Genomic DNA, 15,598 nt, shown 5'->3' with positions numbered 1-15,598 from the left:
GATGGATAATTGATCCATGTCTAAACTTGGACTGTCTTTCTGACTCTCTTAAGCTAACAGCAGAGCCAATTGCAAACCCATTAGCATTTAATATTACTGTAATTACTGTGTACATTTCATTATGTTCCCAGTATATTAAATGACTGCTCAGTGTGGAGGGAGGGCTATAGTTTAATTTCTTTCTGTAGTACTGTGGCACACAGTACTCAAAATAGCATTAAGAGCCTCATAATCAGAGGGAACTAATTGCCTATGATTGCATAAATGAAGTGCCTCGCGCTCATCAGGGCCGTTGCTGATGTCCAGCCTCTTACTGACTGCCTTGGGATAGGAAGGTGGTTGACCACAATGCAGAAAGCCTTGGAGAGGCAGCTACTGGTGGGTAATGTGAGGAAACCATAGATTTAATATGTCCACAGGGGGCTGTGAGGGCAGGGGGTGTTACTGCTGCTGATGTTTTTTTGTTATCATCAGAGTTGCCTCCGCTTCACAGAGAGGGAAAAAGAGAAAAAAAAGGAAACACGAATGCCCACCATTTGAGAAATGAATTTATCGAAGTGGCTGTCTTTTTCCCCATTAGTAAGTGTTTAGTTCAGCGTTTTAAATAATTGCGTTACCAGGAATGATATTTAAAATACATTTGGGAGTCAATGAGGCGGGAAAGTGCCTACATGTTTTGCTGATGACACCCGGGCCATTTGGAAGACATCAAAGTAGAGAGGAGGTAGCCCAGATGCATATTATAAACTCATTATGTATATCATTTAAAAGGATGTACTCCAGCCGCAAAAACAATATTCCTAGTCTCTCTCTGGTAATGTGTGTTTTCAAAGTTGAAACTCTTACTCGCCTTCAGTTTAATGTGGCATCTATTACCAACTGTAACATAAAATAAATGACCTTGATTTCCATACCAGAACAGTCGTTAAGGTATAGATGAGATGCGGCTCTGCCTCTGTGTTTTCGAGTAGAAAAGAAGGTAAAACCTCTTCGCCAATATCATGTATTCCTCCACCTGTGGCGCAAACTTTGTTTTCCGCAGTGCTTGCAGGCATCTTAATAGACTCCAACACGAAGGCGGATAAGTACACCTTAAAAAGTGTGTTTTTGATACGCAATGTATCAAATACTGCTAAAATTAGATGGTGATGGTGTCAAACTGAAGGTCACCCTTTGAAGACATGAAATTCCATCCTTGGTGTCTACAGAGCTGTGAGGTCTGTTTTGTTTGGGGGTTTTTTTTGTTTTGTTTTGTTTTTTTCTGCTGGGTAGAATTTCTACCACTGGAAAATGGTTGTTCATCAGTCAAAAGAGATGTTTGTCAGATGCCTAGCGAGTAGGCTTAAGAGGCTTAATTATGTGCCGTCCCTCCGCCATCAGAACACTACACGTGGGGCAGAGTGACACAGCGGTTGCCAGTCATTCAGCCTAATGTTCTAATGCAGGGAGCCATGTGGATACATAAAATCCATTAAAGCTCTTGGAAAAAAAAATACTGAGCTGAAAAAGGCATTCTGCTTGCTACTCAGGGGCTTACAAAGAGGGCATTCTTATTTGCTCTTCCTCTAAGAAAAATGTCATGGCAAAATCTGACCTTATAGGTCTGGAGATTTTTTTTTTTAACATGTTTTTTTTTTTTTGTTAAAACAGTGAAGGTGAACAGTGCACAAAAAGGTTCACATTCACTGACTTTTCAGACTTATTATGCTCAATAAATTTAAAGTAGGGAAAGTTGAAAGAACCACACTGAAAATCAGTAGTTTTTAAGCCTCATTTTGGAAAAGTTTTGCTAAATTACATGTAATTTTAGTAAACATTGTATTACTTTTAAAACAGCATGCACTGGGTTTGATACTAGCAGCCTAGCAGAGAGACTTTATAACTTTGCTGGAGGCAAACAGGAGAGGTTTGAGTGGCTGCGTGTGAGACATAAAAATAGCATTTACTTGTCACGCTGCAGGGAGGGTCTCATGCCGAATATCAAAACAACTCGGTGAATCAACCCTGTGAACAGCCGGCGGGTACAAAGTGGACATCAGCCAGAGAGAGTGAAATAACAACAGAAACAGAGAGAGGGGACTTGTTAGACATAATCATATACATATCGCACAACAAGCATGTCGAGAGGCAGCTTTGTCTTCACGTCCATGGCCTTGCGTTCTCTTGAACTTGACAAGGACACGCTAGAGAGATACAAGTACAGCAGGCAACTTGCCTCTCATAATCTGAGTAGCTATATGCTGAAGAAGGAGGCCAACAACAGAGCACTGCTGAAGTCCCTGCCACCAGCTGTCTGCCACGATGTGGTCATCCACAATGCTTTGTATACAGGAGACCTGGAGGCTATGCAGCACTTTTTTCCTAGAGGATCCATAGCAAACCTCATCATTGAGCCACAGGGAGGGGAAATGCGCTGGGCTGCCAGAGGGGAAGGTAAGAGACAACATCTGTCTTCATCAGTGATCTAAGAAGTCACATGAATCGGACTGTATTTTCTCGAGATTGGCATCCAAAATCAGAAGTATGGTTTGAACACAACCGATATTTCCTGTGATTTCACGAAAAAAATAAAGGCAAAAACATATAAAGAAATCACTGCTGTGCATTGCTGAGCAACTTGCATCTGGCGCCTCTCGCTCGATAAATCAATGCAATATTTATAGCCACAGAACCCGAAGAGATATTTATAGAAACCATCATATGCCCACCACATAATCAGACCTGAGAGTCATCTGTTTGTTCTGTGCAACAGGACAATCCATTAGATTCAGTTGTGACCCTTCCATTAAAGACTGAGTCAGTGTCCGCTTTCAATAACTTGTTTCGTCACTGGAAAAACATCATGAAGGACTTTTTTTGTTGTTGCTAAAATAATGTGTCACTTCTAGTTTCTTAGACTGCAAAACTGTATTAGCTGGATAATTAGGCAGGTTACATGCAATGCACAGTCATTGGCTCTCATGCCACTGGTTCAAAGGGTCAAGCACAATATCACATAACACCTCCCTGAAATAGCCCTGTCTGCACAAACAACCTGCATAAGTGGTGCTTCAGGAGAAACCTCACAACTAATACATTTTAAAAACAAACTAGTTCGCTGTAATATGGCTTACGTAGCACCTAGAGTGAAGTGGCGCAAACAAAAGAAATACAGAGAAGATGTGATCGCCACAGCCAAGGCTACAGGTTGTATCCTGCAGTTCTGGAACTCTTTGCTCGTGGGCGATGAGCTGACTATCCTCGGTATCGTGGATGATGATGAGTATGGCTACCTTATTGATGCAATTTATGACACCAGCAACTTGGAGGAGTGGAAGAACTTTAGATTTAACTACAGAGGCCTGAGTAGGTCCTTGATTTTTATGTTTAATCTTGCATCAGCAAGGTTAAACTAGATTTTGATGAAACATGTTATCATGAGTACATTAAGATGTTGCACTGTATACCAGGGATGTCAAATTACATTGAGGGTTACATACAGTCCACTTTGATTTTAAGTGGGTGAGATGGGTGAAACTCAACTTTGTCAGTGTAAGGATGTTTAACCAAACATCTGATCCCAGAGGTACCTTAATATAAGATAAAGAAGTGTAGTTTCAACATGACATCTCAGTTTTTCCTGCATGATAAATGTGTAAAAGTACAAAAAAAATGCCTGGTAGCTCAGACTATCATGTATTTAAAAACCTAAAGTTTTTGTTCCACTGAAAGTTTTATTTTTTAACCAAGAAAAACAGGTACTTCTCTGTCATTTCATTCTTTATCTATTACTTAACTATGTCTATTAGTTTATAGCAGGAAAAGCTGTAAAACATATAAAAATACAGTTGAAAATCCAAAAATGTATTCCCTTTCTAATATTTTCCAAAAGCCATCCACTGGGCTGGATCGAAGTTTTTGCCATACCTATTCTGGCCCCCAGGCCTTATTTTTGACACCCCTGCTGTATACTATATCTGCTGAAGCATATATGTGACATGTATACTTTGACAGTGGTCCTATGGCTTGAGTTCAATGTTGTCTTCATGACACTTTTGCTCCCTGTTGGCAGGACTGTGGTCACTGACTTATGAGCAGGAGCTGACGACACCGCTTCACATCACAGCTGGTCGAGGCTTCACGGACTGCCTGAGGCTCCTGCTGCAGCGCGGAGCAGATGTTGACCTAGCACCTGGCGGCACCACTGCGCTGCACGAGGCTTGTGAAAACTGCCAACCAGAGTGTGCCAAACTCTTGCTGATGCACGGTGCCAATGCCAATGCTGTCTCAGAGGACGGCCTTATGCCTTTGCATGTTTGTACAAGCCCTGAATCCCTTGAGTAAGTGAAATCCAGTAAAACTATGTAAGGGTATTTTCATTCCTCATCTAGTGCAGTCAGTCTTAACCACCAGTACTTGAACTTGTAGCTGCAAGGTTATATAAGAGCAAACAAAACCCCTGAGTATATTTACCTGAGCAAAAGGTGTATTTATTGCAGAATAAACATTCTGTTGTTTCTGTCATTTCCTCCTTCAGGAGTTACATATTCCAGGAGCAGGAGGTGAAGCTACAAGTGACAGTAAAATATATTAAATTTGGGACTGCTGCTGCCCCTAGTTGTAAATTTTGCTGTAATATAACCAGCTGACAAAAAAAGATACCAAGCATAATGCATTAAAATGCCTTTGAATCTGAAAGGGAAAAAAAATCTAAAGTGTAGGAACAACTGATCTACCTGATTCTATTAATCCTGTCTGCAGATGTGCCAAGTATCTCCTTCAGTATGGAGCTGCAATCAACGGCTGCACTGTAGATGAATATGACACTCCTCTCCATGCAGCTGCCAGGAATGGCCTCCCAGACCACACTGAGCTGTACCTGCGTCATGGAGCTGCTGTGGACAAACAGAACTATGAGGGTCTCACCTCCCTCAATTCTGCTTGTTCACAGCCCCAGGAGTCACAGGATCTCCGTAATTATTTCAAGGTGTGTCAGATACTGATAAATGCAGGGGCCAACATCCACACTGAGGAACAGGACAAACGCACTCCTTTGCACATGGCCTGTAAGAATGCGAACCCAGACATAGTGGATCTGCTGCTGGAAAATGGGGCCTGTGTTAACAACATGGACTATGGAGGTGAAGCTCCGATGCACAACATCCTGAAGGTGGTGGCCTACAAGATTTCCCATAGTCCTGAGAGGATTGTCCGCTCTCTGCTCAACCATGGCTCCATTCGGGTGTGGCCCGGTGCTCTTCCGAAGGTAGGGACCCAAATGCTTGAATATTACATGGAATCAGAATAAAACGTGTGGAGAAGCATGCTATCACGGCTACAGCATATACCAATTATTCATCAAGGTGGCTCATTTTGCATAATTAGCAAGTACTGCACATGTAACACCTTGACTAAGATTTCTTTGAAACACTACACTGTTCCTTGCAATATTCCAGACTTCACAACTTCACATTCAAATCATTACCATCTCATGGCACAACATGAAGTGTTGCACTCTCAGCGGGAAACAGACTACAACTATCAGTGAACCCACGTGCACTACACAAAATGCCTGGTTCCTAATTAGGCAAGTGTTAATAGGAGATTAATTAGCACTAATTGCATAATTTCCAGTTAAACCCCTGGAGGGAAGACCAATCTGTTCATTTCACAAGTGTTTAATTACTTTATTTCTTCAGTTCTATGGAGTCACATGCTTGCTCATGAACTTAAATGTTGATTGTTTAAATCGTACTGCTTTGCTCTGAGTTGTGATGCACCTTGCAGGTTTTGATGCACTGCTCCAAATCGCCACGAACCATTGAGGTTCTCCTGAATGCCTACAGTCACCTCAAAGTCACGGACACCTGGGTTGAGTCCGTGTCAGAAGAGGTGTTTAAGGCAAGCTTTTTAAATGTGAAATTATGAATTAGGTTTAGCATTTTTTAGTTATTATTATTATTATGTTTAGTTAAATGTTTTAGTCTTCATTGTCTTTAAATTAATACTTTTAAAGTGACCCATCTCAGCCATTTAGGTAGAGAAGAATATTGTAGTTTCTTATAAATATGAGGGCTTTTAAAAATGAAAAGAACATTAAGTAATTTATCATTATTTTATATTCAGAAAGAGATTTTTTTAATCATTCATTTTTAAATATAAGCTGATTGCAAAACTAAACTCAGAATATCAAAGCATCAATATAGAGCCATCAGTCTAGTATCAGTTCATCAGTTAAATCTATTTTTTGTGTGTTTCTGTCCAAAAAAGGAACACAAAGAATTTTATGAGTCAGTCTTCTCCCTGGAAATGACTCCTCGCTCCCTGCAACACTTGGCTCGCTGCAGTCTCAGGAGATTCCTGGAAGGCCGGGTACACAAAGTGGTCCCAAAGCTCGATCTGCCCAAGTTCATCAAGAACTACCTTCTCCTGGATTTCAGAGGATACATTCACTAAAAGTCCAATCTGAGTGTGAATATTTGTACCAAATATCAATGGTGGTAAAAGTCCAACAATGTGAATCAATACACAGATTTTTTTAGGGTGCATGCTGCCACACGTAAGATTTTCAGGAGATTTTCAGGAGGCAGACGCAGAGTCCCTTGCTGTCATGTTTTGATCCATGTCTCAGCGCAGAAACACGTTTGATGTTGCACCACAAGAGGGCGCTACAGACTAGAATTATTAAATTATGCAGTGGGGCTGCAGCTGTATTGTTTTATATTTTCTTTACTTTTTTGATCACTTTTTCTTTTCTTCTTTTCTTACTTTTACACTTTAATTTAAAAAGGACGGCTTGCTTTAAATTGTATACATAGTTATTATCATAAGTCAGCGCTAGGGAGCATAGTAATTATGTTTTGCACATCGAGGATTGCCATCAAAATATTTGCATTAATCGTTTGAGCCACCGAGATGCCTGCAATTATATTTATGATTAAAACAGGCTTTAAATGAAAATAAAGTTTTCCACTACTGCTGCATGATCTGGTCATTGTTCTTTTCATGTTTCATGTTTTTATATTTTTCTGTCATGTTTTTGCTTGTAGTCATTTTTCTTTCTCTCAGTGTTTACTGGCTGTTTTGTCATTTCCGCGTTTTTCTGGAAATTATTAATTTATAACACAAAAATATTTTAGGAAGCACCGGTATGCAATCCAGTATGCCCTCAAAAATTTAAAATTGAAATCAAATTAAGCAGAAATATGTTGAATAACTTTTAGAGATATTTGAATGTGTGTTGTGAAATTATTTTTAGATTTGGTTTTTGAGGTTAGAACGACACAGGCGAAAAAAGAGCGCTTCTTCTGTTCCATTACTTACTGGGTGGAAAAGTTTAGATGGAGACGATCTGGACCTTTTTAAAATTATTACACTGGGGGGGAAATAGCTTTAATGTGAATTTACAGACAGCAGATAGAGGTTCGGTATCATTTTTATATCCCTGCCGTATAAAACTTTTTTTAGTCATAAAGAGGTTGAGAACACAGGCCCTATTTTAACACAGTTTTGATTGGTCTTTAAGAAATGAAACAGGCAATTACAGAATTTCGTTCACAAAGCGCGCAAAGAGCAGCAATGTAAACTCAGAATAACCCGAAAAAGAAAGGAAGACGAGCTCGGCAAATGGTTTCAGTAGATCAAAGCGAGGTGCTGCTGAAGTCACTTGCAATTATAAGAATTAGCCTGCCCTGGCCCTCCACTGCTAATCAGAGTCGGTGGTGATATGTTTATGTCCTCATGCAATCAGACGACCAGTTGGAGAGCCCGGGCACCCAGGACTCAATAGGGCTAATCATCATCAGTTCCCATTGCCATTTAAAAGGTGAGATGATCTGCGATTAAACCAGTGCTTAAGAAAAGAGATTTTTTTTCTTCCCACCCCATGCGACTTTGATCAGGGACAAATTACTTTTCCAAAAGCGCACAGTAAAATTAGTGCTTTATTTAGTTTCTTAAAAAAAGAAAGAAAGAAAAAAGCACACGTTGTTTTAATTGGCATATGGCCAGCAACAGAGATTAAAGATTATAGATTTAGATTTGGGGATTAGTAACTTTAGCCACTGTGAGTCTGTGTCCACACTAAAGTTGACCTCACAAACGGCTTTTATCTGAATCTAATTTCGCTCTCGCTCTCTCTCTCGCTCTCGCTCTCTCTCTCTCTCTACCTCGCTTGCTCTCTCTCCGGGGAGCGATTGTCGTGCCACTTCTTCTTTCTGAAGCCAAACGCATTGTTTTTAGCCGCGGAGAATAGGAGAAACATCTGCCTCTCCTCCCTCCCGACTCTGATGCCCATCGGTCCCAATATTTCAACAAAAGCCACCGTTGTTTTATGCTGTCCCTTGAATCCAGAGTAATTACTTATCATCAATCAAAATTAATAATAGCTGATTGGGTTGGTGTGGTCAACGATTATAGAAGGGGAAGGGCTGGAACAGTCTCTCACACCGTTTTGCAGTCAATGGTGAACCTGGCAAAAGGGGAGGAGGGCTTGAGGGGGGTGGATGAGGGGGTGACTCGTCTATTTGGTCTCCACTGGGAAACTACCGCCTCTCAAGACGGCCAAAAAGTCAGAGGCTGAATAAGGAAATGAAGCGTAATTTGAGGAAGATGGATGAGCCCCCAGGGAAACACCCCCTTTTCATTCTTCTTGTATTGCAGATGATAACCAATGCGCTCTCGCCCTCTCTTTCCTCGCGCACACACACACTGTGCATCAGAGAGGGGTGAAGGGAGGAGTTGGAAAGAGGGGACAGATAGAAAGAGGGAGCGTGTGTTTATGTCTCAGTGTGTGACAAATAAGAGGGAAAAGGTAGCGCTGGTGCACACAACAAAGCGCCCGACTGACTGAAGCATTTAGAGCGCAGATATCCGAAGAAGAGGTCCACTTCCAGGGATGACAACACAGCAAAGGATCTACTTTCAATTCACGCTCTCTTTAAACTGAAAGTTTTGCTCGTCGTCGACGGAAGGACATTTGCTTTCAAGTTTTCACCGAACAAAAGTGTTTGCCTGCAAAATGCAGCGACCAGGCGGGCAAGGGACGGCGTTTTCAATCGATTCCCTGATAGGGACCCCTCAGCCCAGACCGGGACACCTGCTCTACACGGGCTATCCTATGTTCATGCCGTACAGACCTTTGGTTATCCCACAAGCTTTATCCCATTCTCCTTTATCGTCTGGTATACCTCCACTCGCGCCATTGGCTTCTTTTGCGGGACGACTCACCAACACGTTCTGTGCCAGTTTGGGACAGGGGGTGCCGTCCATGGTTGCGCTCACAACAACGATGCCAAGTTTCTCGGATCCCCCGGACAGTTTCTATCCACCACAAGAGCTGCCTGGTCCACGTTTAAGCGCTGCCGACCCGGGAGCGAGAAGGCAAGAAAGCCCACACTCCGAGGAGCTGCACAGCCGGGACAAGAGCTCTGAGATGCTCAACTTCTCGGAAACTTTTCAGACAATATCAGGTAGGCTCAACCACTTCTACAAGTCATTCTCTTTCATTATATTTAAGCCTCGGGGCTGCCGCGACCACTGTGCGTAAAATGCGATAAAGCGGAGATTAGTGGCCTCTTGGGTGAAGATGAATTAGCAGGTATAGTGTATAGTTCTAGTTAATCTCATCTTTTCACATTTAGAGCTCTTGATTAAAAATGTATTTTACTAAATCCCGAGTATGCAGCATAAAGCGAAGCTTTATGAGGGAACTGCCGTTTCAGGCACATTTGCTATTTTAAAAGGCCGTATTTGAAATTATTTCTGAACCAGTCTTTATTATAGCATAGAACAGAGCTAAATGCCAAGAAGAACTCCAGTCTATATGTGGATGCAGCATTTTCTAAGTTTCTCAGTTGCAGTGGAAACTTATGGAACAACTGAGTGACCACAAACAAACCGCTGATGATTCAGCATGACTGATCTGATTTTTTTCTGAAATTTCAAAAAAAAAAGAAAAAAAAAGTTCTTTCACATGATCTCTGCCAGCCTTTTTTCCCCAAAACACACCAAGTGTCGTCCAACGTTGTGAGACATCTGCAGCTGTCACCGCTGATTTGCGGGCTCATAAACTATAAAATCACTAAATGCGTATGTTTGCGTGTGTTCTTTGTTTATCTTCGCATTTTAGGCGAGACCAAACTCTACAGTTCAGACGACGAGAAGCTGGACCTAAAATCAGCAGACACAGTTTGCAGCGACCGAGAGGACAGCTCCGCGGACAGCGAGAACGAAAGTTTCTCGGACGGCAACAACTGCGGCGCCCTGTCCCAGAAGAGCAAACTAAAAACGGGCTCGCAGGAGGCGCTACCGACCGGCAGCTCAGCAGGGAAGAGCCGGAGGAGACGAACAGCTTTTACCAGCGAGCAGCTGCTCGAACTCGAAAAGGAGTTTCACTGTAAAAAATACCTTTCTCTGACTGAACGCTCCCAGATCGCACACGCACTCAAACTGAGCGAGGTGCAGGTGAAGATCTGGTTTCAGAACCGTAGGGCCAAGTGGAAACGGATCAAAGCGGGCAACGTCAACAACCGGTCGGGAGAACCGGTGAGAAATCCCAAAATTGTGGTCCCCATCCCGGTGCACGTCAACAGGTTCGCTGTGAGGAGTCAGCATCAACAAATAGAGCAAGGGACCAGGCCATGAACTCAGATGAAAATCAAAAAAAGAATATTATTAGAAACACTTGACTCTAGGTTCCACTGATTTGTTGAACGCATGAAGCACAAAAAGGATGTTCCAGTTATTTTGTCTGAGGGAGAAGAGGATTTACTCACAGACAGACCAATTATTTGGCAATATGCTCTCATTTTTATTTATTGTTTCTGTTAATATGTAAATATAAATGGGTAAAAACTGGTACAAATGAGCACTATGAGATGCGACTGTAAAGATTTTTTAAGTATTTATATGTAGGGCCAAACTGTTTTGTTGGTTATGTGCATGTCCTCATTTGGTGAAGCTATTCTGGATTAATTTTTTTGTTTGTTTGTTTTGTGTTTCGTACAATTTGTTGGAGACATTTGCATGTAACTTAAGGCGTTTTTTGTTTGGCAAGTGTAGAAACCACCTTTTAAAGCTATTTGTGGAAGAACAAAAAAAAATGTGAAGGAATTAACGACCAAACAAGAGACAACTGTAAAGTATATTGACCTAATAAATCGCTTTATACGAAAGCTGGAATCCAGGTTGAATCATTGTTATTAAAATGTAGAACAACAGCTGTTGAAATCATTTGATTACGCTAAAATTAAAACAAAGGTGGCCTTTACTGTTTAAACATCACGAAAGATTATTGAACAAGGTCATTTAAAAAAAAACCTACGGTCAGGCGACTGTTTTGACTAAAAATATATCCTGATGAAACGTTGAAATTTTATCATAAAAAATATTTCTGTTAATTTTTTTGGACTCAGAAGACCTTTTTTAAAGCATTTTTTAGAAAGTTTCAGTGAGGCGTTAGAAGCACATTAATGTCTGTTTTTGTGTAATTTCATAGCTCCTGCTGCACATCTGTTAGTCTCAATTTCCTGAAGTTGCAAATTCTTTTAGAATCTATTAATTATTTATTTATTTTATTTTTATTTTATTTTATTTTAGATACACCAAGGACCTGAGAGGTGGAGCAGTCTTTTTTAAGGTAGCAGCAGCAGTGATTGATTTCTCTTTAGGAGGCCATGTTGTCTCAACTGAACTGATGGATCCTCATTAGGCTGAGCACATTCAACACTCTGTAATGAACTTCTCTATCAGTCACTGCACTGACACAAACAGACATCAGCTCTTTCTAATCTCGTGGCGCTAAAATGTTTTTTTGTAAATCGATCCAAAAAGAACTAAATATGAACAAGAAGTCATTTAATAGGACGCATTAAAGTCCGCTTTGAAGGCATAATTTATTGGTGCTGTGTCACCTAATAGATACGAGATACATTATGCATCATTTTAATACAACTAATATCCCTCAGAAATGTCGACATCTTTCGAGATTTACTAAAATATGAAGTATTTCATCTTTTGTTTCAATGGCCGAAGTAGACGATATTTATAAGTTTGATTTTTAATGAATGTTATGATTGTAAGAAGCTATATTGCTCCTAAAACGCGGATTTTCTTCAGGATACTTCAGCTAGTAAATGCAATTACTCGTCTTGTACTTACAGACACAGACCTGAGCGAATAAAAGCGGTGCTAAATGAAATCAAATCGGAAATTGTACTCTACATGCCACCAATATTAACATAATCTCTAACCAAAATAAGGTCCAGAAACAGCTACCCTATTACAGGAGGAAGGCTTGGTGTTTTTGTGAAAACTTTCATGTGCATCACGGTCCTGGGTTTACACGCTGTCTCTGACCTGCTTGCACAAAATCTTATGTTGGATTTTTTTTTTAACTTTATATCAGATGGTCTTCGTGTTTCCAAAAAGATTCAGTAGACGTCAGATCACGTTTATTTATTTATCATTTGAAATATGATAATGGGGCAGGATTCCTCAGATATCATTAATATTTCATGAAATTAAACTTTTGCCACAATAAGGTGGGTTTGGGTTTAAAAAACAAACAAAACTAATCTGAAATAGCAACAGACATCTATAATCATCTTTACATTTAATTTTCCTCACGACTCTGTTGAATACAGGCTTGACCTCAGAGCATAAACAGACACTTCATGACCCGGGCACCCATGAGTAGTAAACTTTATTTCACCGTCCACCTCATGCATTCAGATTGTGACACTCACATGGGGATTCAAGGAGTGATGATCGTGTGAAGGTGCAGTGGAAGTTTGATTATGGTCCAAGAGCTGACTAATATAGATGGCTATTTCCACGTCACTGTGCCAGAGTGCTACAGCTATTTCAGACCCCATGCATGCGCTGCATGGAGGGGCTGACGATGAGGAGCCATGACAAAACTCATGATAGGCACTGGCTTCATCCTGGCTCTTATCACCGAGATCCTGCAGGTTTAGAGCTGTTAGTGTGGAAAGAAATAATATTGCTGTTATTACTAATGAATTATTAACGTGCAGAAGCTTTCTGGGGGAGAGTAATGTGTAGCAGACTTGAGTTTCTCGGGTTACTGTGTTAATCCATTCAAAGTTTCTAACAGTCTGTTCTTTTTAAGCCGCACATTCAGTAAACACTTCAATCTCGAGACTCCATATTCTGCCATTGTGCTACTTGAATCACAAATTGAAATATCAGAAGTTCTTTCCAGCAAAGACGTGTAACTATTCCCTCATTCCCACCTGCAGAGAGAGAGAGAAAGGGAGGGAGGAAAGCGAGGGAGCTCATTACTGGCTTGGTTGTGTGAGTGTGCAGGCTGCTCAGCGCCGACTGGAGGCCTGACTTCTTGGGAGGGTCCGGACGGTCGTGGCTACAGTGATGTATGGGCAGATGCATCAAATCGCACAAGATAAACAAGCGATGAGTTTCATCAGGGCCATCATAGCTTTAATTTGGCTGCCTAATGAGTCAGATCTAGTGGCGGAGATAAGAGTTGTCAGAGGCCCGGCTCTAATGAATTTCTTGCCACTTGTAATCAAGGTTGCCTGTCTGAGGGGGGATGATTAATGGAACCCTGGAGGATTCCCTCGGCCCTCAGCCTTCATTACAGCTAATGCATTCTCAGGCAAATTAACAGCAAAATGCAGGCAAAAGCCAACGGGGAAGGGGAGAGAAAGTAAGGGAAGAAGGAGGGAAAGGGAGAGAGTGATGGGAACAGAGCGTTTATATAAGACAAAGGAGTGAGAGGAGGGTGAAGAGGAAGATGGCACGGTGGGTATGAAGCAGCCAGGTTGGGCAGCAAGTAGGGAAAAAGAGGTCGATCACTGAGAGGATGGGGAAATGAGTATGGAGACGTGGGGCAGTCAGGAAGGGCAGGGTGTAACATGGATGTACTGCTCAGACATGATGGAGCTGGAATTGATAATGGATGTTTAAGTCTGTGGGGATTCAGGAGAGGAGAGAGGGTCAGGGCAAGAGAGGATATAATTACTGGTTAAAGAGACTGCAAGATTGAAAAGAGGAGGAAAAACAGGGAGCAACAGAACACATCCACATCAGGACAGGCAGCAAGGAACATGTAAGATAAACATTTGTTCAGTGCCACCTTGATGCAGCATTCATATCAGGACTGGGTGCATCACTCACTGCCGGTGACCTGCGGCCAAGCAGCTTCTGCATAAGGGAAGTATGGATTTAATGTTTGCAAATATGGTCTCGTCAGGTCTTTGTGTGCCCATCCATCAGCCTCAGACCCACCTCTGCAATCTCGGAGGCAATTTGTCTGAGAAGAGGTGGGCGGCAGAGAGCCCTCCTCACTGTTTAGCAAGCCCTGATGAAATATCAAAACACATGGCGGTGCAAACAAGCGCTCCAGTCTCACCACAACAAACACAAGTGGCCGGGGTCTGCCAAGACACAAGGCATGGTAATAAATTACAAGACCGTTTTTTTTCTCCCTAGGTAAGAACAGACAAGCACTAGTTTAGGTATGTGCGAGCAAACCCTTTAAATGTTGACATTAAAGACCTTGAAGGTTTATAAATCTTAAATCTACAATTATTATTATTAAACAAAACACAAGAGTGTTACCTGATCTTGCAATAGTCCCACAGACTTCCTTTAAAGGTTCATTTGACATCATTTTTTTTTACATTCCCTGGGTTTCATGGCCTGCTACCTTAATCTGAGTTAACTCTCAGCTCTTTGTAAGCTGAACTTTTCCTCCAAATAGTTGCTCATTACTATCGAAGGCCAAACAGGAGGAATCGTTAGGTATATATCTCATGATTAGTGCATAGAGGTCAAAAAGAGAAGGAGTATAAATGAAAATAAGTTCAAAGGAATGTGAGAAGGATTCGATTTTTCATGACAGCAACTGAACACCTCCCATCTAATGCTGCTAAAGGATAGCTGGTGATAATGTTATTCTAAATTAGCCCTATTAATTTCCTCCCTCTGAGGAGACTACAGAGGAAGGTCACTAATCCGCAAGGTGAAGTAAGCAAAGACAATACTACCCAATTACTAATAAGGAAGCTGGTTGAGAAAATTTGTTTTTAAGAGCTTTAAAGCGTGACCTGGGGGAGTCAGTCTCCATTTCAAGGCAGCGCTGAGGGAGGATGAGGAGAAACTAAAGAGAAACCAGGTGATAAAGAGCAAACAATGCTGGCCAACAGAAAGAGGAAGGGGATGAAGATATGCTGAGACAAGATTAGCAGGAAATAAGAAGTGGATTAGTGAGGGCTTGACTCCTCTGAACACAGATCTTTCAGTTTTCCCCACAGTGTTGTGCTGCCTGACACTAAGCCCAGCTCTTTATCTTAATCCTCTTTCAGCAACTGTTGGGGGTCCCTCGAGCAGGAAGTGAAGAGGGTGGTTCACTTACCTCGAGGCAGGCCTGGCTGAGTTGTTTCGGACACGAAGTTTGATGAAGGGACACGCAAAAGAGGAAACGCGACTTCTAATTTGAAAGAAAGCCTCACCTTCACCATTAAGGCACAACAAGAGATGGGAGAGACAGGAGTGTGATGGATAATGAGTGAGCGACACACACACACACACACACACACACACAAGACAAATGCGTTGATTTCCCTAAATCCAG

General features: G+C 41.6%; 2 protein-coding genes across 2 annotated transcripts; both read left to right on the top strand.

The window, feature by feature from the left end:
- Positions 1 to 2,117: 2,117 nt before the first annotated feature.
- asb10 (ankyrin repeat and SOCS box containing 10) lies at positions 2,118 to 6,435 on the top strand. The gene is made up of 5 exons (XM_063461344.1): positions 2,118 to 2,433; positions 4,052 to 4,319; positions 4,741 to 5,245; positions 5,767 to 5,880; positions 6,250 to 6,435. Exons 1-5 carry the CDS (start codon positions 2,118 to 2,120, stop codon positions 6,433 to 6,435), a joined length of 1,389 nt encoding a protein of 462 aa, XP_063317414.1.
- Positions 6,436 to 8,998: 2,563 nt separating this feature from the next.
- gbx1 (gastrulation brain homeobox 1) lies at positions 8,999 to 10,623 on the top strand. Its single transcript, XM_063462771.1, has 2 exons — positions 8,999 to 9,449; positions 10,109 to 10,623. Exons 1-2 carry the CDS (start codon positions 8,999 to 9,001, stop codon positions 10,621 to 10,623), a joined length of 966 nt encoding a protein of 321 aa, XP_063318841.1.
- Positions 10,624 to 15,598: the final 4,975 nt, after the last annotated feature.

This window comes from Pelmatolapia mariae, linkage group LG18 (assembly GCF_036321145.2).
Source record: "Pelmatolapia mariae isolate MD_Pm_ZW linkage group LG18, Pm_UMD_F_2, whole genome shotgun sequence".
NCBI classification, from domain to species: Eukaryota; Metazoa; Chordata; class Actinopteri; order Cichliformes; family Cichlidae; genus Pelmatolapia; species Pelmatolapia mariae.
This window is presented reverse-complemented; position numbering and strand designations above follow the sequence as displayed.

Bases quoted from the DNA above. Each gene is read 5' to 3' on its own strand.
- asb10 (XM_063461344.1), top strand. From the start codon at position 2,118: ATGTCGAGAGGCAGCTTTGTCTTCACGTCCATGGCCTTGCGTTCTCTT. The intron at 5,246-5,766 runs GTAGGGACCCAA...TGCACCTTGCAG, and splicing joins GGCCCGGTGCTCTTCCGAAG to GTTTTGATGCACTGCTCCAA. The intron at 5,881-6,249 runs GCAAGCTTTTTA...TGTCCAAAAAAG, and splicing joins TGTCAGAAGAGGTGTTTAAG to GAACACAAAGAATTTTATGA.
- gbx1 (XM_063462771.1), top strand. From the start codon at position 8,999: ATGCAGCGACCAGGCGGGCAAGGGACGGCGTTTTCAATCGATTCCCTG. The intron at 9,450-10,108 runs GTAGGCTCAACC...TTCGCATTTTAG, and splicing joins AACTTTTCAGACAATATCAG to GCGAGACCAAACTCTACAGT.